The following is a 24,946-nucleotide window of genomic DNA, read 5'->3' on the forward strand; positions in this document are numbered from 1 at the left end:
AGAGATATTAAAATAATGAAATAAGAGCAAATGAAAAGCTATTAAGATAAATTTATTGTGTAAACCTAGCATTAAGCATGCTCATAGTTGGTTTCTTTTTCTTTGATTCTGTTTTGTCTTTCTCTCTTTTGCTATCTCCCCATCTCCTGTTGAGTAGATTAATAGACTCCATGCCAGGCCGCTATGCAGACTATTGCAAGAAAGACTCTCAAGGTCATGCTTCGACTGGAAAACCTCACCCTGCACTTGCCTCCCCGTTGATCCCTTGGTAGAAGGCCCAATTCAAAGATCAATCCACATTCTTCTGAGGCAAAATAATTCCAACCTTCTTTTTCTTCTTTTGGTATTCCAAAGATCTGTCAACTCCTGTAAGAGTCATGGTAGATATTATTTTGTAGGTCATCCCAGTTTTCTTCGCCACAAAATACAGAGATTTGGTATAATTAGAGCCCAGGGGGATGAATAGGCCGTGCTCCTGTCCTTTCTCCAGTGATTTTCATTCCTGTCTACTGGCTAAAGCTGTCTGATTGTGTGCACTTGTGGGCAGGGGCCAGGATTTAGGGTCAACGAGTATGAGATAAACATTTTCTAGGAGCTAAGGCTTCTTCTTCTTAAGGAACTTCTTTTATATCCTGTACGGGGTCATTAATAAGTAGTTCACACCCAAGGAGTGAGTTATTCAGAAATTGATGCTGGATCAGTTTATATAGCAAAGTGTAAAGTTGAGTTAGTTACATAAATCACTGAAGCCAAAGTAAGTGTGATCAGTTTTCTAGGTATTTTAGGCCAAAACATTCTAGAGGGACAACATAACCTTCATGTTCCATTGGTTTTGGTTTTTAAGTTGAATGGTCCCTTCCTTGTTCCAGGTTTGATGTGATTGATGGCCTCCTTGATAGTGGCAAGGATGGATGATTCTTGAATCAGTCAGACATCAGTTCAGATTTTGGTGCTGCCACTTGCAAGTTGTGTGACCTGGGGCAAGTCAGTTAATTTCTTAAGCCTTAGTTTCCCCATCAGCAAAATGAGTAAAAGCCAAGGAGACATAGAGGAGGACACTTATGGGGATGAGCACTGAGTATTATGTGGAAACTAATTTGACAATAAACTATTTGTAAAAAAAATAAATAAATAAAAGTGTTTTCACCCTCCCTGTGCTAAAAAAAAAAGCCAAGGAGAAAATACATAGAAAAGCACTCACCGTTGTGCCTGGTATGTTAATTAGGGCTCAGTGAATGTTAGCTACATTATTATTATTATTTTCCATTAGCCTTTATCATTTTCACCTACATCCTAAGAACAATTTCATTCTGTTGTTTTTAAACAGTTGTATTGAGGTATAATTAACCCATAAGATAACTCATTTTCATTATACAATTTTCTCTATCTTTAAAACTTTTATTTATTTTGAGAAAGAGAGACTAGGGAGAGAGAGAGAGAGAGAGAGAGAGAGAGAGAACATGAGCAGGGGAGGGGCAGAGAGAGAGAATCCCAAGCAGGCTCTGGACTGTCAGCACAGAGCCCGACTGTGAGATCATGACCTGAGCCAAAACTCAAGAATTGAATGCCCAACCGACTGAGCCACCGAGTCGCCCCTTCAGTATACTTTTGACTGATGGGAAAGAAAGGATGGTTTAACTGTCTAAGCCTCCCCCTAACAAAACACACACCTCCTCTGATTTCTCTTCTTCCACTACTCTACAGAGGGCACTTTCCCAGTTCTGTTTGTATCTATTGCTAATTTGTACATCACTGATTAGCTTAATCTGGTTTGTTTGGTGTGTGTGTACATAGGTTGATAGAAAAAAGATGGAATTTAGAGTCATCACTCACTAAGATTTGTTAGTGACTTCAGAAAAGTCCACTTCAGAGGTTTGTTACCTTCAAATGAAAAATGAAGTTCAAGATCTGCCTTACTTGATTGATAGAGTTGTTATGAGGCTCCTGTGTAATAATATGTGTGAAATCCCTTTATAAATTGTTAGCTAGGTGACTATAATTTAGGAATATGAGTTACAGTAATATTCAAGTCCCAGATTGTATGCTTCAGAAATCACATGTCTTGAAAGGTCCAGGTAATGGGCTGGAGCTGTTAGGGAATGGTCTGCAGAGAAAAAGAGTCTTTTCCTGAGACTTCAAAATCAGACAGGATTTTAGCAGGTGGAAAAGAGTGGGAGGAGGGGTGCAATCTTGGTGGCAGAATTAAAAATCAGCAGAGACTTCATGTGTCAACTATACTTCAATTAAAAAAAAAACAAGCAAGGACCCCAGAGGCCAGAACAAACATACAAGCACATACCAAGTGATATAAAACATGTGAGGGGGTAAAGTTACCAGGGTAGTTATAATATATGGTTTGTCTTCTGAAAGGACACCCTCCTTCTGGGCAAGTTAACACGTTATTCGCGTGGTCTGTTAACTCCATCAAGGCAGGAGCCTTGCCCTTCTCTGATTTCTCTCTAGTACCCATTACAGTGCCTGGCACATCATAGGTGCTCAATAAATGCTCAACAAATGAAAAAACAGAGGGGTGGTCATGTCAGTTGCTCTTCTTGTCTGGTCGTTTTAATATTATCTAAATTCATCGGCTACTGAATTAGAAGCTATCTTTTAAAATTTTTTAATGTTTATTTTTGAGAAACAGTGAGAGAGTGAGACACACACACACAGAGAGAGAGAGAGAGAGAGAGAGAGAGAGAGAGAGAGAGAGAAGGTGAGTGGGGGAGGGGCAGAGAGATAGGGAGACACAGAATCTGAAGCAGGCTCCAGGCTCTGAGCTATCAGCACAAAGCCCAACACGAGGCTCGAACTTACTAACTGTGAGATTGTGACCTGAGCCAAAGTTGGGCACGTAACCGACTGAGCTACCCAAGCACCCTCGGCATGTCTTTTAACTCCCTCTACACAGTACAGCCCCATCTTCTGTTCGTAGTTACGAAATTCTTTGCAATGATGTCAATACTTGATGTGGTTTTTCTCCACCCTGTCCCAGAAGACTCCTTACCCCCAGCAAACAATAAGGTGACCAGCAAGTCGTGTGAATACAACGGGACCACTTACCAACATGGTGAGCTGTTCGTGGCTGAAGGGCTCTTTCAGAACCGGCAACCCAATCAATGCACCCAGTGCAGCTGTTCGGTAAGACCCAGCATTTTAATGTCCCTGCTGGCCCCAACCCCAACACCCCAACAACCTTATACCTTCACATTGAGCCTACATCATAAGGTGTTTGAAGGGAAGATGGACTGCATTTAAATCCTAAGCCTCCCAGTCGATCCAGACTCTCTGATCTTCATCAACCCTGAACGACCCTGTCCTATGTTAAAGAAGTCACACCCAGTCATATCCTGGTCTTGAAGCTTTATGACTCTTCAAGTGGACAAAGATGAGCTGATGGTCTTCATCTGTTCTACTTTTCATAATAGTCAAACCAGCAAAGCCTTCATCAGATGTACTCAACTATTTTTTTTACATTTATTTGTTTTTGAGAGAGAGATAGAGACAGAGTGTGAGCAGGGGAGGGGCAGAGAGAGAAGGAGACACAGAATCCGAGGCAGGCTTTAGGCTCTCAGCTGTCAGCACAGAGCCCAGTGCGGGGCTTGAACTCACGAACTGTGAGATTATGACCTGAGCCGAAGTCGGATGCTTAACCAACTGAGCTACCCAGGTGCCCCAAGACTCAACTATTTGAAGCTTTGGGGATGCTACGGGTAGAAGAGCCAGTGGCACCATCTAGGGCTTGCTTGTCCAATTCACAAATAAACAGGGGTATCTCTTGGATCCCATCTCTTATATATTCTCCTAACCAGTTTGTCCCTGATACCCTACAATGAGAACTCTCTCAACAAAACATGATTATTCCTGTGACATTCCTTGTCAGAACTGTATATACCCTAGGAATAAAGTAAAACAGTTATATCTTCACGTAATCGTGCAATCCAGAGAATGTAATAGGTAGAACTAGAAAATGGAATAAAATGGCCGTTTAACGTGAAGTGAGAGGAAATGAAGTTAGATGAAGAAACTTTTTTACCTGTAAGGGGCTTAAACACTGAATCGCCAAGGGACATACTAGAATCTCTTCCCCTAGAGATTTGTAGTAAAAATATGGTATCTCAGTAGTTTGGGAGAATTTGGTTGTGGCCTTGCCTTCCGAATGACTTTTCAGGGAGCCTTTTTGCCCCAGAATTAATGCCTCTAAGAATTAAGAGCAAGGGTTAAGAAAGGATGTTTGGAACCTAGAACTTTAGGGAGGTGGAATTAGACAGAACAGCAAGGAAATTTGGTTCTCTCCCTTGCCTTGTACTGAACTGAGCTGTCCATTCTGATCAGCCCGTGTAGTTTTGCATTTCCTCCCAGACAACTTGTCTCCATGGTTTGGAAAGTTATAAAAAGAGGGGGCTGTCATGCAAATCTGCCTTCCCTTAAGTCCCAGTGTCCAGCAGGGCCATGGCAGCTCTTGTACTGACTACCCTATACCATCTCAGACCAGGATCCCCAGCGAGGATTGCCAACCCTTCCATGACTTAGTCTCTGGCCTGGAGAAATAGTAAACGGGAAAAAAAATAAAGCATAATCAAATCTCAGAAGTACCTAGAACTAACTATGGGAGGGACATTGGGAAGGAGTACCACGTTTTGAGACCCTACTCATCCCGGGTCCCAAGCTAAGGAGACTTTACACTTATTCCCAGATCCTTCTGATCTTAAATTCTGTTTTTCCTTGGCAGGAGGGAAATGTGTACTGTGGTCTCAAGACTTGCCCCAAGTTAACCTGTGCATTCCCAGTCTCTGTTCCGGATTCCTGCTGCCGGGTTTGCAGAGGTAGGTACCCTGTATTCCAAGAAGTAGGGGTGTCCTAGCCCCCAGTGTCCTAGGAAAGGGAAGTTTTCTATGGTAGCCTTAGTTTATAGTCAGGGGGTGGGGGCAGTTGATTCACAAAAAGGAGAAAAGAAAAAACACTGATTTAGAAAAAGTTTTTAATGTTTATTTATCTTTGAGTGAGAGAGAGAGAGAGAGAGAGAACAGGGGAAGGGCAGAGAGAGAGGGAGACACAGAATCCAAAACAGGCTCCAGGCTCCGAGCTGTCAGCACAGAGCCCGAAGTGGGGCTCAAACTCAAGAACTGTGGGATCATGTCCTGAGCCAAAGTCAGGTGCTTAACCAACTGAACCACCCAGGTGCCCCCCAGAAGCACTGATTTTAAGGGCAATCACCTGAAAGACACCACGCTGGAATGTGGCAAGAGAGAAGGAGTGGGCATCATCTATTGAGAAAATGTCTGTATCTCTTCTCCCTTAACCTCTTCTAGCTTTTACTGTGTTGTAAAACACAGGCCATTTCCATACACAGCCTTAAAAGGAAGAATGGGCCTTGCAAAGCATTGATGTGACCACTTTGAAGACTGTCCAGGGCAAATTTAGGTATATTTAAAACCCCACAGTCCAAAGGCAACAAACTCTGTAAAAACACAATCGAAGGCATCATCTTCTCAAATTATAGCCTCAATGGCATCGGTGTCTTCTGAAGCCAATTTTTTCTTATTTGGTTTCCATTTCTTTGATAATGGCACCATTTTTTTCCCTCTAGCTTCCTAAGATCAAGCATAATCATCTTTAATTTCTCCTTTATTGCCTCTTCTCAGATTACTAAATCTATCAGCAGTCTTCTATCTGTCTCCTTTCTGGCTCTCTCTAGCAGTATTCTAATTTTGTCTTCTTTCCTTCCATCAAATCAGCATATTTATTGAGCATCTACTTACTATATGCTCAGCCCTGTGCTAGAAGCTAGATACATATTGGTAAATACAGTAAACATACAGGGCAATGCTAGACTATATGGCATCTTTATGCAAATTTTAAAAAGAATCCTTTTACTTAAGATACCTTACTGTCATTTGTCAGAAAATCTTTGTGAATGTACCCCCTTCAACTGCAGCACATTTGTGCAGTACACACCCTCTACAACTATATGCAGCATACATAGCAGCAAAGGTATGTTGTTTGCTCTTGTGGAACTCACATTCTACCGAAGAAGACAAATCATAAGCAAACACGTAAATAAAAATCTAAATCTAAATATGTAAGTACCATGAAGAAAATAAACACAAGACTGAGGAGACAGCATTTACATTGAGTGGGTGGGAAGGCCTCTCTGAGGTGACATTTAAGCTCTCACTTGAAAGATGAAAAATAACCATCCATGCAAAGATCCTGGGGGAAGAGCACTGCAGGCAAAAAGAAAAGAAAATTCAAGGGCCTCAGGCAAGAAAGAGCTCAGAGCATTCAAGGAATCTGAGGATCAGCATAGCACAGTGATTGTAGTCAACTGGCCTGAGATGACGCTGAAGAACGGAAGGAACAGGAGTCAGATCACACAGGACTTTCAAGGCCATGGGAAGGAGTTTGTAGTTTAGTTTTTAAGTACATTGGGAGCCATTGGAAGGTTGTGAGCAGGGCATGACATGAACTAATTGATGTCTTTAAAGATCTCATTGGCTGTTGTGTCCAGACTAGATTGGAGGGAGGCAACGAAGCAAGGGGAGAGACGACAAAGAAGGCAAGTGGAATAGTCTCTCTAGTGTGAGAGGGCAGGTGCCTGGTGTAGGGACACAATATAGAGTAGTGGTTCAGACTGCAGCCTTTGGAACCAGGCTTCCTTGGTTCTAATCCCAGTCCTGCTACTAATTTCTCCCTGGATAATCCTGAGCAATGCATTCAGCCTTTCTAATAATCTTTAAAGGGAGGAGAATGGAGTACTGACTTCCAAATGGTTGTAAGGTTTAAATGAGATAATGCAGGAAAGGGACCTAGCACAGTGTCTTGCATATGGTGCAGACACAATAATGAGAAATGGACAAATTTGAAATGTATTTAACAGCATTGCTTCTTGACCATGGGCGCATATTGGAATTACCTTGATAAATTTGCATCCAGACTGGGGGTGGAAGGGAAGGTGATTCCAATGTGCAGCCAAGGTTGAGAATCACTGAGTTAGAGGGTGAAAATTATAGGATTTGCTGATAGGGGATGGGTAGTTGACTCCTATACATTACTGCTAGTTTAATCTTCCAAAAACATAACCTTAACCATACTACACCTCTACTCAAAAGCCTTTGTGCTGGGGAACCTGGCTGGCTCAGTCGGTAGAGCATGTGACTCTTGTTCTAGGGGTCATGAGTTCAAGCCCCACGTTAGGTGTAGAGCTTAGTTTAAAAAAAAAAAAAAAAAGTAACCGGCCCTTCTCCAGTAGCATTTATCACTTTGTTACCTATTGTTTTTCATTATGTGTGCCCATGTCTTATCCGCCCTACCAATTATAAGCTCCTTAAAGTAGGAACTATTATTTCTGGTTCATCTTTTCTCCCCCTCACTGCTCTAGGGAGAGAAACACACACTAGCTTTGCAGTATTGCCAGAAACTTATAGTTTGAATTAGATGCAACGAATGTATGATATTATTGTTGTGTTTCCTTCCTCTGAGTTACTGATGGACTGTGATAGGTAGTGCTGGCTATATATTGGCTCGTGATCAGTAGGAAATCACCTGGTGTCGTGTCTGATCCCCAGGTGCTTTTTCCTCCCCATCTCACTTCGAGACACTATAATATTTATTTTTAGAAAGAAATGACTTTGTTCTGAGTACCAGTTATGTTCATCCCCTCTTTTTTTGAGGGAAGCACACAGAGAGAGGGAGAAATATGCAGAGCATGATATGGAGTCCAGTGTGGGGCCTGATGTGGGACTTGATCCCACGACCTGACCTGAGCCAAAATCAAGAATTGGAGGCTGAGCCACCCAGGAGCCACCCAGGAGACCCTATATGCGCATCCCTTTTAATATGCTCTTTTTAGTGGTTCTCACAAGTTAGTATGGACTTAGTCATGGCCTGATTTGGTTTCTGCTTCAATAAGGCTCTGGATCTTTCTCTAGCAATCTCTCCCAGTATGTGTGTCTGTATGTCAGTACAGCTATTACATTTAAGCCAGAAAAGGTGGGTATTTTGTTCCTCATCTCCCTGCCCATCTTTGCCCCAACCTGATTCTGCTCCAAAGGGGAAGAGAGTCCATACAGAGCAGAGTTATACATGTGGCTGCTAATATAACCATCTTGTTGCTCTGGTCCAGTCATCAGGCTGAGGTTATTTTGTTTGGGGCAAAGGGTACAATGACAAATCTAAACTGAAGGACAATCACAAAAGAAAGGAAACTGCCACAAGACATGATATTTTGCATCTGAGAGACAATGTGATGCAGATGATGTAGGCTGTGAAGCCAGAAGGAAACAGATTTGCTTTTACTCAGCTTCCACCTACTAGTGGTGTTTCCTCGGGCAAGCTGCTGGCCCACATACAGCCTCATTTTTTTTTTTTTCCAGCTCTGGGAATGGAGATACATAATATCTATCACCAATGGAAAGGCTGTAAAAATGAACCGAGATGACCTAGAGATCTGGTGGGGGGGAGACTTTTCTACAGAGTTACTGCTTAGTATGAGATAATTATTACATTGCATTTAATACTACTGTATTCATTGACTGGGGGTTCAGGTACAATTGCACCCTCTCCTCTGTGTCTGATAGTCTTGTCTCTTTATTTGCTTAATCTCTGTTCACAGAGTCCCCATCTGCTGAACACTTCTCTCATCACAATTTACACTTTTCTCATGTCCTCAGAAGCAACACATAAAAGCGAGGTATTACTCATCACATATTGTCATTTCACACACCTGACAGTTCATGAAGTTCTTTCTCTGCCATCTCTTCTGCAGCCTAAATAAGCCATCCTCTTTCATCTTGCCCTATGAAGACTGAATCCTGCACTTTCATAAAATTGATGCCTTTTTCTCTGCGTTTAATTTCTTTACATCTTTCAGTTGTATATAATGTGATTGAATCTCCTTTGAAGTCCTCATTTTTGAAGCACCTCATTATTTTTTTTCTGTCGAAACACTGTGTTTTATAAAGGTATGTCTTGTATAAGCACATTACTCATGTGGCAGGGAATGCAGACACACTTCTCCCCTATGCTGACCACCCTAACTGCAGGCAAAATACTGCAAAAGAAATAACATTTTGTGTTTAAAAATTTTTTTAATGTTTTATTTATTTCTGAGAGGCAGGCAGAGAGAGAGAGAGAGAGACAACATAAGCAGGGGAGGATCAGAGAGAGGGAGAAACAGAATCTGAAGCAGGCCCCAGGCTCTGAGCTAGCTGTCAGCACAGAGCCCAATGCAGGGCTTGAACCCATGAACCGTGAGATCATGACCTGAGCCAAAGTCGGATGCTTAACCGACTGAGCCACCTAGGTGCCCCTAGAAATACCTTTTGAGTGCTGAACCTGGAAACTTTAATATAAAGGGCCCCCTTGAAACCGGCTCTCTGCACTGTCACCAAACACTAGCGTGTGCCTCTCTTCCTATGTCTGATAGTGACATCTGCGACAGATTGAATCTCAACCCCAGCCTCAGTTATTTAGACATGCCCCTGAGCCTACGACAGTGAGGAGAGCGTTGGCATGGGGCATGTCATTGCTGGCACTTGAGCAAACCTCATCTGGACTGGAAGTGGAGCACACCCAGCCACTGGAACCTTAAGAGAAACTTTATCAGAAGAAAAAAATCTCTTTGCAGATCGTACAACTGCCACATTCTGGGCAGGCAGGCCTCAAATCCAAACCCATCCCCAGTTTCTCTCTACCATTTATCATTACTGCTTCCTGTCTCCTGCCTACCTTGCCAAGGCAAAGGGGAAGGCTATGTACTTGGACTCTAGACAAGGGAGAGGTTTTTGGGGTAGGCTCTTGGCCACATCGAGAGCCAAGCCTGCATGGAAAGTGTACATTGGTAGTGCTTACTATGTGCCAGGCGGTGGTCTAAATGCTTATGTGTATAATACCCTGTGTAACCCTCACAACAGAGTGGGAACAGTTATTCTCCCCTTTGTATGGATGAGGAAACTGAGGCACAGAAGTTAAGAGATTGGCCCAAGGATCCGTGGTAGTAAGTGGCAGAGCTAGAATTTAAACCTTGTCGGCCTGGCTCTAGAGTCCCAAGTTCTTACACTACCTGGTGGGAGCCGTTCATAGAACAGTGACAAGGGACCTCTCCTGGTTCAAGGGAGTAGAGGGGCATAAAGAACATGCCTGCACATTGGCATACGTGGATAGTCCTAGGAGAGTAACCATACTACTCAGCTTTCCCCATCGTGGCCTCAACCTACCCACTCCCAAACACAGGGGAACACTTCTTTTCCACCCCTCTCTCTTAATAGGCTTAAAGAATGTAAATATCTATCTTATTTCATCCGGCGGACATTTCTGGAGCAACTGCCAAGTACCGAGTGTGTGCTGGTGCTGGATATACAATGGGGAACAAAACGAACATGGAGCCTGCCCTTGCAGAGTTAAATGGGCAAGACACCATTTAGCAAATAATGGCACAAGAAAATACAAAATTATAATTTGCCATATGCTACAAAGAAAGGTGTTGGAAAAGGCAGTAATTATGAGGGGTTGATCTAGTCAGGGAGATGAAGGAAGATGCCTAGGATTGTCTATCTCCAGCCTCCACTCACACCATATTCCTCTTCACTGTCTGCACCCCAAGGTAAGGAAGGATTGACTCCAAAGTTAGGGACATAGCTAGTGGTGGTCTTACCCTCCCAGGATCCTCGACTTCTGATCCCACCACGAAACCAGCCATCTTGGGCTGTAGGAGTGTGAATAACTGTTCTCCCTCCACAGTACATGTGCATTATACTCTAGCCCAGGCTTTTCTTCTTACAGAACTATTGATGATGTTGGTCAGTGCCTACCATACCTTACCACATTCGCCAATGTGAGCCCTTCATATAGTTTTTATTTTTTATTTTTTAAGTTTGCTTGTTTGTTTGTTTATTTATTTATTAAGAGGGAGAGAGAGATAAGGCAAGTGGGGAAAGGGCAGAGAGTGAGGGAAAGAGAGAATTCCAAGCAGGCTCTGCACTGGAGTACTGGAATACAGGGCTCGCACCCACAAAACTGTAAGAGTCAGACACTTAACCGACTGAGTTACCCAGGCACCCCCTTCAGATTGTTTCTGAAGGTGCTCTTATAAAGCAATCTGACCCTTCCTTAACTCATCCTCGTTTCTCGGACACCAACACACACATCTTCTACTCTAGGCTGGCCGCTCTCTGTGTCCTAAAATATGCCATGTTCCTTCCCTCTTTCACTCCTGTTACATGCCTCTCTTAGCTCTTAACTTCCCACAAGCTTGAAATAGTTTCCCTCCTCTCTTCTGTGAATTAGGATCCTACCCATCTTTCAAGAACCCAGCTAGAGGCACACCCCTTTCAAAGAACTCTACCTGATCACTCTAGTCATCATTGGCCCTCTTCTTGGACCACTTTCAGGGCTTAGTCTGGTTTGTAGAGTCCAGCATTTCAAAATATTTTCTTGGATTTTTCATCATTTCATGGGTCTTGGCTTCTTAACTGGAAAAGAACCACCTTCTTCCTCTGTTTCCCCGAGCATCGAATTAAGCATATCTTGTGGTGGATTTGTTAAAAAGGAAGAGAGCTACATATATGGAGAGCTCTTGACACCACTCCCCAAGTGCAATCCTATCTAGGGAGGCAAGAGAGATGGCTGAACTTAAAACTTACTTGATCCAAGCTCATTTATCCAACACATTTCCAAAGAGCCCAAGGAGAAAATAGAATCTCTTTTTATGAAGTTGAACCATTCCTGCAAACTCCCTTGAGATAACTGAAACTGAAAGCAACTGTTTAAAAGCAATTTGTCAGTGCCCAAAACAACGGCCATTTTACATGAGACTCAATTTCTGTTTCCAGAAAAGCAGCAGAATCACACCTGAGACACCATCTCGGCTGGGACCCAGAAATCTTGAGGGAAGTGGTGTGAGATGTAGTTCAATTTTTTTTTAACATCGCAGAAATCTACCCAAGTTGTCAAAGTTCACTAAGTCCACCAAAACTGGAAAAAATAACAGCACCTCCAAATATAGGTCCTCTAGTGTTGATTCTGGTTTAGTCCACATTTTCTACAAGAATGCTGTCATTTCCAGGTCACGATGATAGGAAGGAAGCATCGCTAACAAGACACACTTCTCAAGAGAATATTAATAAAAATAAAAATGAACTCAGTCCTTGATAATTTTCGAGTTGGTGTTCTCTCACCTAAACTTCAGTATGCATTAAAACACTCTGATCTTGGGGCACCTGGGTGACTCAGTCAGTTGAGCGTCCAACTTCAGCTCATGGTTCATGGGTTCAAGCCCCACATCAGGCTCTGTGCTGACAGCTAGCTCAAAGCCTGGAGCCTGTTTCAGATTCTGCATCTCCCTCTCTCTCTGCCCCTCCCCTGCTCATGCGGTCTCTCTCTCAGAAATAAAAACATTTAAAAAAATTTTTAAACACTCTGATCTTTGCAGAGCTACAGAAGAGTCTGATCACCATAATAAGCCCATTCTCAGGTGAACTGTTCAAGTTCATGAAGATAGGACCATCTTAGAGATCTCCCACCCTTGGCCTTGCTCGCTTCTTCCAGATCCCTGCTAGAAGCTTTCTTTTGCCATGGAAATTTCCTAGGTTGTGTTTGATTCTTTCTACATACTCTGTACTCAGAATTCATCTTTATGAGCTTACTGACACTCCCAGGACTCCCTCCCCTCTGCAGTCATTGTGTTCCTTCTTGGCATGTCTCTTATGTGTAGCATGTGTCTTCTTAGACTGAAAGCCATCTAGATAGTGGTTGTGACAGCAGTGACTTTCATACTGAGCTTGATGACAGTGCCGATTCCTAATTGGCCATGTGGAATAAATACCCCATCCTACTCTGGGATTAGAGGGTTTTTCATATGTATAGGAGTCTGGTTCTGCAGTAAAAATAAGGAATTCCCCGTGAAGCATTTTGGAGTAAGTATTTCTTCGCAGGTTAAAGCCAATCTCCCTTCAGCCCTGTCCTTTCAACCACTTCAAGGGACGCCATGGTTGCCCAGAAACACATGGCCACATGTATCCATTCTTCTGATTGGAACACTGTTTATGAGCCTAGACCCCAGTATTTCTAGAAACAAGTCTGATTCATTGGCTGACAGCATCAACAGAGGAAAAAGAAACATGAGCAAGAGGAGCAACATCAGGCAGAGGAAGCCCTATTTGAATATTACCTACTTGACAACTCTTAAGAACTTTCTGCTGTTTTCCATTCATTCCCAGGTTGACCAGCAGCAAACAATGATAAATCTCTGAGCTTCCTTCCCTTCTCCATCCGCATGTTATTTTCCATTTATGGATTTGGCAGCAGAGGGCTCTCTTTATTTGGGTACTTGGACTTTTACCACTCCACTTTATGACTATAAATTGCACTGTCTCACAGTAAGCAGGTATCCATCCTCCTCAGCCTCATTTTAAGCCGAGAGAGAATATGGGATTTCATTGCAATTCAAACTCCTCTTTGAAAAAGTGGAAGATGAGGAGAAGGCCAGCACAATTAAGAGACCATCTAAACTAGACCAGAAGCCATGAGCTGAAAGAATCACTGTGGCCATTTTTTTTTTTTTTCTGTATCCAGGATCCTGGCTTCAAAGTGGAATGATGTAGACATGAAACGATTCCCTTTCTGTGTGTGGGCATAAATTTTTCTCTTACTACTAGGCTTCATTTGTTTGTTTAATCCAGACCCTTTTTTTGTTAGGTACCTCGCAGGCTCATGGGAGTCGTGTGGTGAGGGTTTCCCCATGGGTAAGCCACTCTTGAAGAGGAGGAGGAAAGGATGTGAAGAAGAGGGGGAAAAAAACTGACACATACATAACACTTGGTGTGCCAGGCACCGTTCTCAGCTCTTTGTGCATACTATTTCATTTCATCCTCATACCCCCCGGCCCCAGGTAGGCATTATTGTCTACATTTTAGCAGTAAGCAAACTGAGGCTCAGAGAGTTTTATCACTTGCCCAGAGCCACACAGGCAAGAAGGGGTGGAGCCAGGATTTGGACCCAGGCAGTCTGACTTGGGTTGTTCTCTCAGCCATGAGTACCATGTTGCCTCTCAGTTTGGGGATGTAGAGCAACTTTGGGGAGTCTGAACTCTGAGGCTACTGGGAGGAACAGACTTTGTGACAGTTCTGCTCCCCAGGGGGCAGATATGGTAACACTTCCGACAGATTTATTGTGACAACTCAAAGACCCCCACTTCATTTTTTAAAAAATTTTAATGTTTGTTTATTTTTGAGAGAGAGGGAGGGAGGGGGAGAGAGAAGGTAGGGAAGCGGCAGAGAGAGACACGGAGACACAGAATCCAAAGCAGGCTCCCGCCTCTGAGCTGTTAGCACAGAGCCTGATGCAGGGCTCTAACACATGAACCGCGAGATCGTGACCTGAGCCAAAGTCAGAGGCTTAACCACTGAGCAAACCAGGTGCCCCTCAAAGACCCCTATTATAATAAACTTGAATTATTAGGCCATAACACCACTGGAATAGCAGAGTGTGGGCTCTGGGTACCATCTCACTAATAGATTCTGTCTTCTCTCTCCCATGATTCCCTCTTGGAAGCACATGCAACTTTCATAATGCTCTTTTTTTTTAGAGTATGTATTTCTGAGTTTTCTGGATAAATGCTTTTGTATTCCTCTTTAGATTTATTTGGCTGGCTGCTCCTGGCAGGAGATCCCCCTTGTCTGTGTCTTAGCATTCTCAAGCAGATACTTTCTTTAAAATGCTAAGAGCTTATATTGACAGCCCAAACAATGAAGTGCTTTATTGGACAATGAAGAATTTTTTAGAAACCCTGACTGTCCATGAGTCACTGGAGGACTCCTGGAAGCACTGTATATCATTCTTGTTAGCTCAAACATCTACCAGCAGAGAATCCTTATACCCCAGTTCTTTAAAGCTGTGCTCAAATTTCAGCATGCTTGCTCCCTCTCAGTAGAATTTGTAGAATTGGATGTTTGGCAGAGGCCTCCAAGTCATCTGCTTCCTCTCCATCTTTCATCTACAGCTTGGGTATTGTCTACTGGCTATCAAGTGGCCCATCCCATAACCTGTCACATAGTAGGTGGAGATTTCGTGATCAGTGTCTTCCTCTCTGCCCTCTCCTGTTGTCCCTCAAAAGCCCTTTAACTGCATGCCCTGATTCTGCTGGTTAGGACGTGTTCCTCTGAAAGTGCAGAGATCACTTTCCCTGGTCACAGGGATCACTCCCACCCCTCCATCTCAGGGATTCATTTCATTTTTATGCGCCTTATGATTAGAGCAACTTTGTAATTTATCCAAACCAAGACACTTCTGAAAGTGAGAGGGCAGGCTTACTAATTTTGCCTGGCAGAAAAAGAAGCATGAAACTGGGTTGTCCCAGATAAATCAGGACCTGTAAGTGTGCTGTTTATGATGTTGTGTGTGGTTCAGAAGTGGCCACATGCTGGCGTAGTTTTGCTTTTCTGAGGCTTATCTTCATGGACATCTAATAATCTTGGTGTACACTTAGTCCTTCTGAGAGGACACGGTTTACTTCTGTGACCCTACTCAAGCCAACTAGAGTTTAATGGAAGCAGTGGGAGTTATAAACATTCTGAATTTTAGCCTAGCTCTTGACCATTTTTCAAATGCTTGTACTCCATTTCTCCAATTATCAGAAAGCCAAGCCATTTCAGCTCCATAGGGTACCACTCAGAATGTAATTGAGGTTTGAATAAACAACACATGTGGCTTTTAAGGTTAAACGAATATTGTTTGACATACAGTACACTAGAGTTGTTTTTCATTTTGGTTTTAAAAATTGGTTAAAATTACATCTTGTTGCTTCTCAGAATTAACTAGAATCCATCTGTCTCCATTAGAATCACTGTTTTTGTTTTTGTTTTGTTTTTTGGTTTTTTTTTTTCTTTTTCTTTTTCTTTTTTTTTAAATAAAGCCTTGGCAGAAAAAAGCATCTCCCTCTTAGTCAAGATAATTTGCCCAGTGAATCAGGAAAAAAAAAGCAGCGGACCAGGTTTTCTGGCACTTACTTTTTTTCTTGTATGTATTTTGTCTCTTAGATACACCTGAGGTATAATATCTGAGATGGTAAATGGACAGACCTATTATCAGCTATCTGGACAGACTTTGCCTGGGTCTAGAGAAGCACTTAAAGCTGTATGAAATGGAACATCTAAGAAGATTCTTCCAGTTTAGCTATGGTTCAAATTATATGGAATAACTTCTTACTTAAAGAACATTCCAGCTTAGAGAATGCCATTTGGATGACTTTGAAAGCTCAAAGCCATAAAAATAGTACACATTTGTACTTGAGAATATATATATATGTATTATATATATATGTGTGTGTGTGTGTACACACACACACACACACACACACACACACACATATACAAGTAATGGCTCCAGTCGTTTTTTATGAAGTAAAATAATTCAGATTTAGGCGCACATGCCTATTGGCCATTAAATGCTTAGGTGTTGCGACACTTTCAACTGAACTTGTCTTACAGGATGTTACACAAGTTCATCCTAAAGCCCCATGCTTGTAAGAACCTCTACATCAAGCCCCTATGCTTGATCCTGAGTTGTCTCTCTGCTCACTTAACAGAGACTATATGCTTCGAGATTCTGACTGGACTGTAAGTATTTCAAGACACTATCTAAAAGCCTTTGAAGACTCGAGGGTCTAAATGCAATAAATTGATCTTCTCAGAAGGTCATGTTAAGTATATGTTCCGTGTCAGTACCAATCATTAAATCTACATTTACAAACGCCATTTGGTGCAGAAAGCTAATCTATCATTTTTTCTTTTGTAATTTATTCCCTTTGGGGTCCTTAGATTAGGCTTGAAAATACATCCTATAACTTTTACATTTTGTTCTGCCGTTTGCTGGTGAGTCTCTTCTGGTTTCCAATCTTCTCTCTGGTCCCATATTTTCATCTGGCTCAGGACATTGCTTAGACCCATCACTGCCAGCAGAAACAGAGCAAGTAAATTGAAGTCATCCCCACTCAGTCTCTGTCAAGGGCACTGCCATTTCCCAGCTGTCCAGATTTTGCAACCCTACCATCATTTTACACTGTTTTCTCCTTTGCCGGCCTCTTCTATTATCAAATCTCCCATTGGGATCTTACATTTCCTTTTTATCTGAAGTAGTCTGATTTGCCCCTTCTGCATTATTTTATGGATTCTCAGGCCTGTCACATATTACTACAACAGCTGCTTGGCTGGTTTCCCAGATTCCAGTTGCTCCCCAACTAGGTGACACTCCATTGCCAGGAGAAGCTTCCACAAATACCATTTTTACTGTAGGAGCCTCTGTCTACCTAAAAATTGGTAACAGGATAAAATGTGAATTCTTCAAACCTCTTTCTGAAGTCTACACAACAATCATTTACCACCCTTATATACCTCAACAACCAGTGTCCCTCCCCTCTTGTTTCTTTACCTTCCTCTCCTCTTCACCCACTACTCCCCTCTGTCTCCCTCTTCCTTTCTTTCTCTCCACCATCCTCATTTCTCTTGTTTCATATCTGAACTTTGTAGTCAACCCACACCTTTCTGGATGTCTCCAGTACGTTACTTACTGTTTCCAAAGTTCTGCCCCTTTGCAAATGCCATTCCTTTCGGTTGAGCCACCCGGTGTCCACATCACCATGTGTCCATGCCCTGTACTGTTTACTTCTAAAAACATGACTAATCCTTTTGGGAAGTTTTACATGATTGTTATCTTACTGATCACTTACCTATTCAATATCTCCCAAGCACATAGGTTCATTTGTATTTCAAGTTGTTACTCTGCGTGTGTGTGTGTGTGTGTGTGTGTATGTGTGTTAGGCTGTTTCCTGTGCTGACTTCCTGTCACCTCCAAACATGTTGTAAAGGTCTTGAGAGCAAGGACCCAATCTGATTTCTCTCCTCCTCCTGCCTTAGTATCAGACTTTCCACCCAAGAAGCATCCAATATATATTAACTGACTTTTGGGCATTATTTTCTAGATATAAGCAAAGGTGAAATCATCTTCACTCTTTCAGGGTCAGTCAGGGTTTCCACATAGTCTGGATGCACTCTTTGTCTGCCATCTTTTATTCAGACTTGGAATAACCAGGAAGAAATGAATTTACTATTGGCCAAGTACTTAATTCTGTATTTTTGACTGCAGTTCAATTCAGTACATATATTGAGCACCTGATGTGTACCCAGGAGCATGCTGAGTGCTCCAGTCCAATTATTTTCAAATTCTTGCACACATCAGAATCTCTAGAAGGGCTTGTCAAAACCCAGATCATTGCTCCCTGCCCCACCGAAGAGAGACTAAGTAGGTCTGCGATGGGGTCCCACATTTTGCATTTCTAACGAGTTCCCAGGTAATGCTCATACTGCTGATCCAGAGAACACACTTTGAAAGCGAGTGATCTAAGCAATACAGGGGAATGTATAAGACATGGTCTCTGGTTTCACAGGATTCATGGTCTCTTCAGGAGGACAAGGAAGACTCAGAAATATTTTACAACAGAGGGTGCTGTACAGTGTTTTAGTGTTCATTCAAGAAATATTGAATGAGTACCATGTGCTCAGTGCTCTTCTAGGTGCTGGGGTTATATCAGTGAACAGAATAGACAAAAATCCTTGTTCTCATAGGAGAATTCTAGTGGAGAGAGCAGAAAACAAACAAAACAAACAAACTGTATAAACTATAAGATAGTGTTAAGTGTTAAAAATAAAGGGCCAAGAGGGCAGATAAGAAATATCAGAGGGTCATTGAAATTTTCAATAGGTAGTTACAGAAGACCTCTCAATTCCATCATTTGACACACATTTTATTGAGTGACTCCTATGTGTCAAGCACTGTTCTAGATGATGGTGATACAGCCATGGATAACACAAATAAAAAATCCTGCCCTTATAGAATGAACACACTTATTTGGAAGCCAGGAAATCTGGGGTTTGGGGTGTTAATGCTCATCAACTCATTATGTGACTGTGAATGGCTGCTTGCACTCTCTGAGCCTTTCTCCATCTGTGAAATGGAGCAGTTGGACAAAAATCTGCTTGGACTCCTGTACATCTCTAAGACTATAGGATGCTAAGTCCTTTAGGAAACCAGAAATATGAAAGAGTGCTTAAGGAAGATGTTGTACAGTAGGTGAAACTTAAATTTTTTGCAAAACTGTGCAGGAGGTATGGTTTTGGGAGATGGGAAGATAATTTCAGAAGAATAACATGAGCAAATGCATGGAAGCAAGAACAGGAGCCACATTTTCCATAAAGAGCAAAGGGTCAAAGGGTTCTCATTGTAGAGTAGCCGAGATAGTTGGGAAAGAGGCAGGTACTCCTAAAGATGAGGTGAGGGCTAATTATATACAGTCTCCAACGGGAACACATTGAAGGTTTTGATCAGGGAATGATATGATTACACTATCATTAATCTAGTAACCAGAGTTAAATCTTGACAATTCATAATTTTTTCCATAAGATGATCTTTAAATCATGAAGGGGCTAAAACCATAATTTTGTTATATGTCACTACCTGACGATAATATTGCTATCAAAGGAATTTCGAGGTCCTTTTCAAGTCGTAACAGCCAATTTTCCCTCACAGTACTATCATATCCTTGAACTAGTAACATGTTACTATGTAGACATGGGTTTTGAAAGCTTGGGGGATATATTAAAATAGAAAATTCTTAATGCTGATACTTTTGGGTATTTCTTATTATCCTATGAAGTATATGGTTGATCTGATGCTAATAGTGATACCAAGCTCTTCCCATCACCTTGTTTGGTCATAGATAACACAAGGGAATATCCTTGGAAATTGTCCTTTTGTTTGTGATCTTTCATTGGCTATGGAATATCATCGTCTTGTGCTGTGTTTGTTGTTCTCAAGGCTAAAAGTAGGATCCTCCTCCCAAAAGCAGTTACTCTGGAAGATGGCAGTGATAAGGGTTCACTGTTCAAAGAGTGGACACAGAGACCTAAGCAAAAGTATCTCCAGCAACAATAGATAAGTACATCTTGGATACTGGTTATGTAAACACTCTTAACCACTGCAAGCTTTACCTTAACGTTCAGACCAGGTCATACCTTCTCAGAGACATAATGGTAAATTTAACCAATTATGACAGACCAAATCCTCAACAAAACTCTCATTTTTAAAGGTAGTTTAAACACAAGTTACACATGACCTGCAAAAAACTTATCTGCCATGGGAATAAAATAATCAAAAGGGAGGCTGATGGCTGTATCACAGTGGAAAGTGATTATTTTCCTTTTTGTTTCCCAAATATTGTTAAGTTGTCTGGAGAAATTTGGGATCATAGAACCAAAAATGTTGCTAGGTCACAAGGGTGATGGTTTTCCCTTCTATGTATGTATGACCTTTCCTTATTTTGTAATAAACAGGGGATGGAGAATTGTCGTGGGAACATTCTGATGGTGATATCTTCCGGCAACCTGCCAACAGAGAAGCAGTAAGTGTGAATAGCTCAAATAATTCAACACTCCACAGCACCAGGCCAAACTTTCCTCTCTCCCTGGCTATTATCCCAGCAACTCCATAAAAGGGCCCATTTCTAACACCACTTCTCTTCCCTTTCCTCCGAAAATTAAATTGCACTATCACCAACCTATCGCCACTTAAGTACATTGTACGATTGGTAACCAGAGCCAGGACATGTGCACAAAGAAATCAAAGCCCCCGCCCTCAGGTATCCCCCGTCTAGATCACAAGTTGGTGGACTTTCAGGATGACTTGCCAAATCTCTGTATTCTGGAAGGATGGCAGGTAGCACTACCTCTGTCCTCAACAGTGAGGACCTTCTGTGGGATTGTAAGGTAGGTCCACTCGTCCTTTTGACAGGAGTATTGCAGACATGTTTCCACAAACCCTTTCTGAAGCCTTAGAAAGAGAGGAAACGTAGCAGGCTGGATATTCCTTCCTTCCCCACCCTACAATATCTCATTTCCATGCTCAGTGCTAACCTCATAAAAAGCCTCTCTGTGTATAGCAACAGTACCTCTTCTCCCTTTGTATTTTGAAGTAATTAACAAAATGTAATCCCTCTCTAAAAATCATATGCCTGGGGTACCTGGGTGGCTCAGTCGGTTGAGCATCGGACTTTAGCCCAGGTCATAAATCTCACAGATCTTGAGTTTGAGCCCAGCATCAGGCTCTGAGCTGTCAGCACAGATTCGGATTTGGATTCTGTGTCTCCCTCTTTCTCTGCCCCTCCCCAACTCATACTCTGTCTGTCTGTCTCTCTCTCTCTCAAAAATAAGTAAATCATTAAAGCTTTTTAAAGAAACATATGGCCAAGTACAGCATAAATACCTCAAAATTCTTAAGATCCAGAAAGATGTTCCAGTTCAAGGAATCTATCCTATTGAAGGACTTATAAAAGCGTGCAGAATGTACAAAGGCATGCATGGCACATAAATGTGCATTCATCAAAGCCCCGTACAGAAAAAGTGTACAGGGCATTCAGGGCAGTATTATTTTCATAAGACAAAATAAACAGGCGGCAACTTAACATGAGCAATAGGGGCTTGGTTAAACACACCCCATCTGTGGCACATGGTGCTATTGTTAAAAAAAAGTGCAGGGCATCAAAATGTACTAAGGTGGATGGATCCCCAAGATATATTATGTAAACAAAGCAAGGTGCAGGACACAACTTACACTAGCATTTCCTTATGTAAAACCTGTGTGTGTGCATGTGTGTACATACATATGAAAAGATCTGGGAGGTCCTAAACCAGCATGTTAAGAGTGGTAATCTCAGAGGGGTGGAAGTGGGCAGGAGGACAGGGAGCATTGGATTTTTCACTTCGTCTTTTCTGTATCATTGGCTGTTTTTCAATGAACATTAATTTGCTTTGCAATATATAACATTTATTTTTTAAATGTTCATGTATGTATGTATGTATTGAGAGAGAGAGAGAGAGAGAGGGTGCAAGTGGGAGGGGCAGAGAGAGAGGGAGAGAGAGAGAATCCCAGGCAGGCTTCACACCATCACTGCAGAGCCTGATGCAGGACTCAAACTCACGAACCTTAAGATCATCACCTGAGCCAAAATCAAGAGTCAGATGCTTAACCAACTGAGCCACCCAGGTGCCCCTGTAGGATAAAACATTTAAATAATTTGTATAACCTGTGGAATTATTTCTCAACCAGCATTTTATAGAAGAGAAGAGTCTAGGGAATTACAGGGCAAGCCTGAAGATAGGGAGGGTGTGAGGAAGGTGTTGGTGGGGACATAATAAAATGGCCACTATAAACATCTCAGTGTTGCTTAGGCCATGCTTCCTGGTCATCACGCGTGCCACTCTTGACTTGCCTGCACCCAGCTGGCCAACACCCTCAGCACTGAGTTGAAGTGAAGGCCATTTGCTTTAATTCTTTAATCATATTATTTTCCATACATTGCCGTTTCTGAATGAGTGCAGAAGGATTGTGGGTAGGACGGAGATGAATACTCTGGGTATCTCTTAAAAAAGCAGCACTCCTGTGAGAGATGATGGGCTTCCCAGTTTTTGGGTTAATATGGAGCTGAGGATGAGTGAAATAGGTGATGGGGATTAAGGAGGGCACTTGTCATGATGAGCAGCGGATGATGTATGGAAGTGTTGAAATCACTAGATTGTACACCTGAAACTAATCTTACACCGTATGCTCACTGACTGGAGTTTAAATGAAAACTTTAAAAAAAAGAAAGAAAAAAATGTTTTCTCCATCTAACTCTATCTGCTTTATAGTAAATGAAATTCCTCCCAGATCTGGACAGGAGATGATACCAGTCTCCATTTTCTGTATTGTGAATTTCCTCTTTTTCTCAGCACTCATTTTTTTTTTTTTGTGGTAGAAAGTTGAGAATGACTAAATTAGTGGCTGTCAACCAGATGCCATTCTAACCAAATTTCGTCCTCAGACACCTAAAGCTGGGTGCCCTGGTCCCCAAAGCTAAACATCCGTGGCCAGCTCGGTGGTCCTGCTGGGAATGCCATTAATTAGCCTTTATTCTCGCCCTCATATTTTATGTTGCCTCCAACTCTACCCTGGCCTTTCCCTCTTGTCCTTCTTCCGAAACTGCTGGTGATAGGGCTGAACTTGATCCCATACTTCCTGTAGCAAAAGAGGTCAGGTACAGAATGCAGGGCCTTGAAATCGTTATTGATTTTCAAAGGAGTTCAGGACCTATCTTTAGAAATAAACATTTGGGCCTAGTAGACCAAAATGTCCAGATGGTTCCACTTTATTATAAATAAATATTTTCCTTTGTTCTAAAAGGGGTAGATGTTGTGGGATAGGATTTGAAATAATAAATAGCATCTGTAGTAATAGAAGAATATGTACCTGGCACATAGTAGGCACCCAATAAATCCTTGTTGAGTGAATGGGTGTAGAAGGTGGGGTGAAATATATAGGAGTGGCTTTTCATGAATGTTAATGCACAGGAATTTGTCCCACATCAGAGAGAGATGCTTCACACTTGTTGCTGGCCCTCGAGCAGCCAAAAATCAGAAGGTAGAGAATGCCTTCTGAATACCCTGTGCAGTCTCAGCTTTCTTTATGGGATCAAAAAAGGCAGCCCTCACAGGACACTTTCACTTTAATAGACCATTCCTATTCACAGGGAACCATCCAAACATCAGTTCGACAGAAACACAGAGGATCGCTTCATTTTGCCACATGGGTTGCGAACCATCAGTTTACCAAGTTTCATGAAGTGCACAGGAAGAACCAGTGGCTCAATTGCAGCTCCTTTGTAAAAACCTTAAATGGTTTCTGTTCGGTTTCCAGATCATAATTTCACATGCATTGGTCTTACTACTGTAGAGGTGTGTATGTGTGTGTGTGTGTTTTAGGGAGGGAGAAGTAGACACAGGGTGGAAAGCCAAAACATGAAAGCAAGCATGATTTTGTTTTGGACAACAGCCAACCTCTTGGTTTTGCCCCCGATAGATTACTCGGAGACTTACCATTTGAAAAGTGAAAAATTCAGAGATAGAAACAATAGGGACAGATAAAAATCCACATCTCATCCCTGTTGTCAGAACAATGGTTGGGAAAGGAAACTGGCTCAAGTATCTCCCAGACAGGGATGGTCCCAGGGTTCCAGTGATGAAGATACAGGCACTCAAGGTTGTGTGGATTACAACACATTCTGAGGACAGTCTTTAAGTTAAACTTTATATTTTGTGATAACTTTAGATTCACAGCCATGAAGGCACTTGGAAGGCTGTCCCGGCACTGTCCTGTTTTCCCATCTCTGCCAGTAAAATCCATCTTAGACCTTAGAACAAGTAAGGAAGAGATTCCTGGGGAACTTTCTACAATAATGGAGATTTTTCCACCATCAGAAAAGAACTGTGTGGGAACCACTTCAAAAGCCTTAGTTATCAGCACTTCAGGTCAGGAAATCAAATAATACCAAAATATTGAGCAGAATAAAACAAAGCATAGGTGTATGGCCATTTCTGCCTCACGAGTCTTGACCTGCTCTCTCGAGCAGACTATTTACAGCTGGTTTTTAAGATAAGCTCCAACATCATTTATGACTCAAAGGTGTTAATGCCTTTTTCTCTCTTGCTGTAAGTTACAAGGTCAGAATGGTCCCTGGTAAGCCTCTTTCATTCGCTTAATTGTTTTTAATGTTTATTTGTTTCTTTTTTTAATTTTTAATGTTTTTTTTTTATTTACTTCTGAGAGAGAGACAGTGTGGACAGGGGAGAGTCAGAGAGAGAGGGAGACACAGAATCTGAAACAGACTCCAGGCTCTGAGCTAGCTGTCAGCACACAGCCCGACGCGGCGCTCGAACCCACGAACCGTGAGATCATGACCTGAGCCAAAGTCGGACACTTAACCGACTGAGCCACCCAGGTGCCCCAATGTTTATTTGTTTCTTGAGAGAGAGAGAGAGAGAGAGAGAGAGCAGAATAGGGGCAGACAGAGATGGAGACACCGAATTCA

The 24,946-nt window shown here is 42.1% G+C and overlaps 1 protein-coding gene across 1 annotated transcript in view; it reads left to right on the forward strand.

Annotated features, from left to right (window-relative positions):
- Positions 1-24,946, forward strand: part of CHRDL1 (chordin like 1) — a 126,583-nt gene that overhangs the window by 75,340 nt on the left and 26,297 nt on the right. Inside the window, exons 5-7 of the mRNA XM_039233487.1 lie at positions 2,996-3,138; positions 4,730-4,823; positions 20,379-20,446. Of these exons, the coding sequence (XP_039089418.1) occupies positions 2,996-3,138; positions 4,730-4,823; positions 20,379-20,446 (305 nt within the window). The remainder of the gene's footprint in view (positions 1-2,995; positions 3,139-4,729; positions 4,824-20,378; positions 20,447-24,946) is intronic.

The sequence above is a fragment of the Hyaena hyaena genome, unplaced genomic scaffold, assembly GCF_003009895.1.
Source record: "Hyaena hyaena isolate Hyena2069 unplaced genomic scaffold, ASM300989v1 scaffold_77, whole genome shotgun sequence".
In the NCBI taxonomy this organism is placed as follows: Eukaryota; Metazoa; Chordata; class Mammalia; order Carnivora; family Hyaenidae; genus Hyaena; species Hyaena hyaena.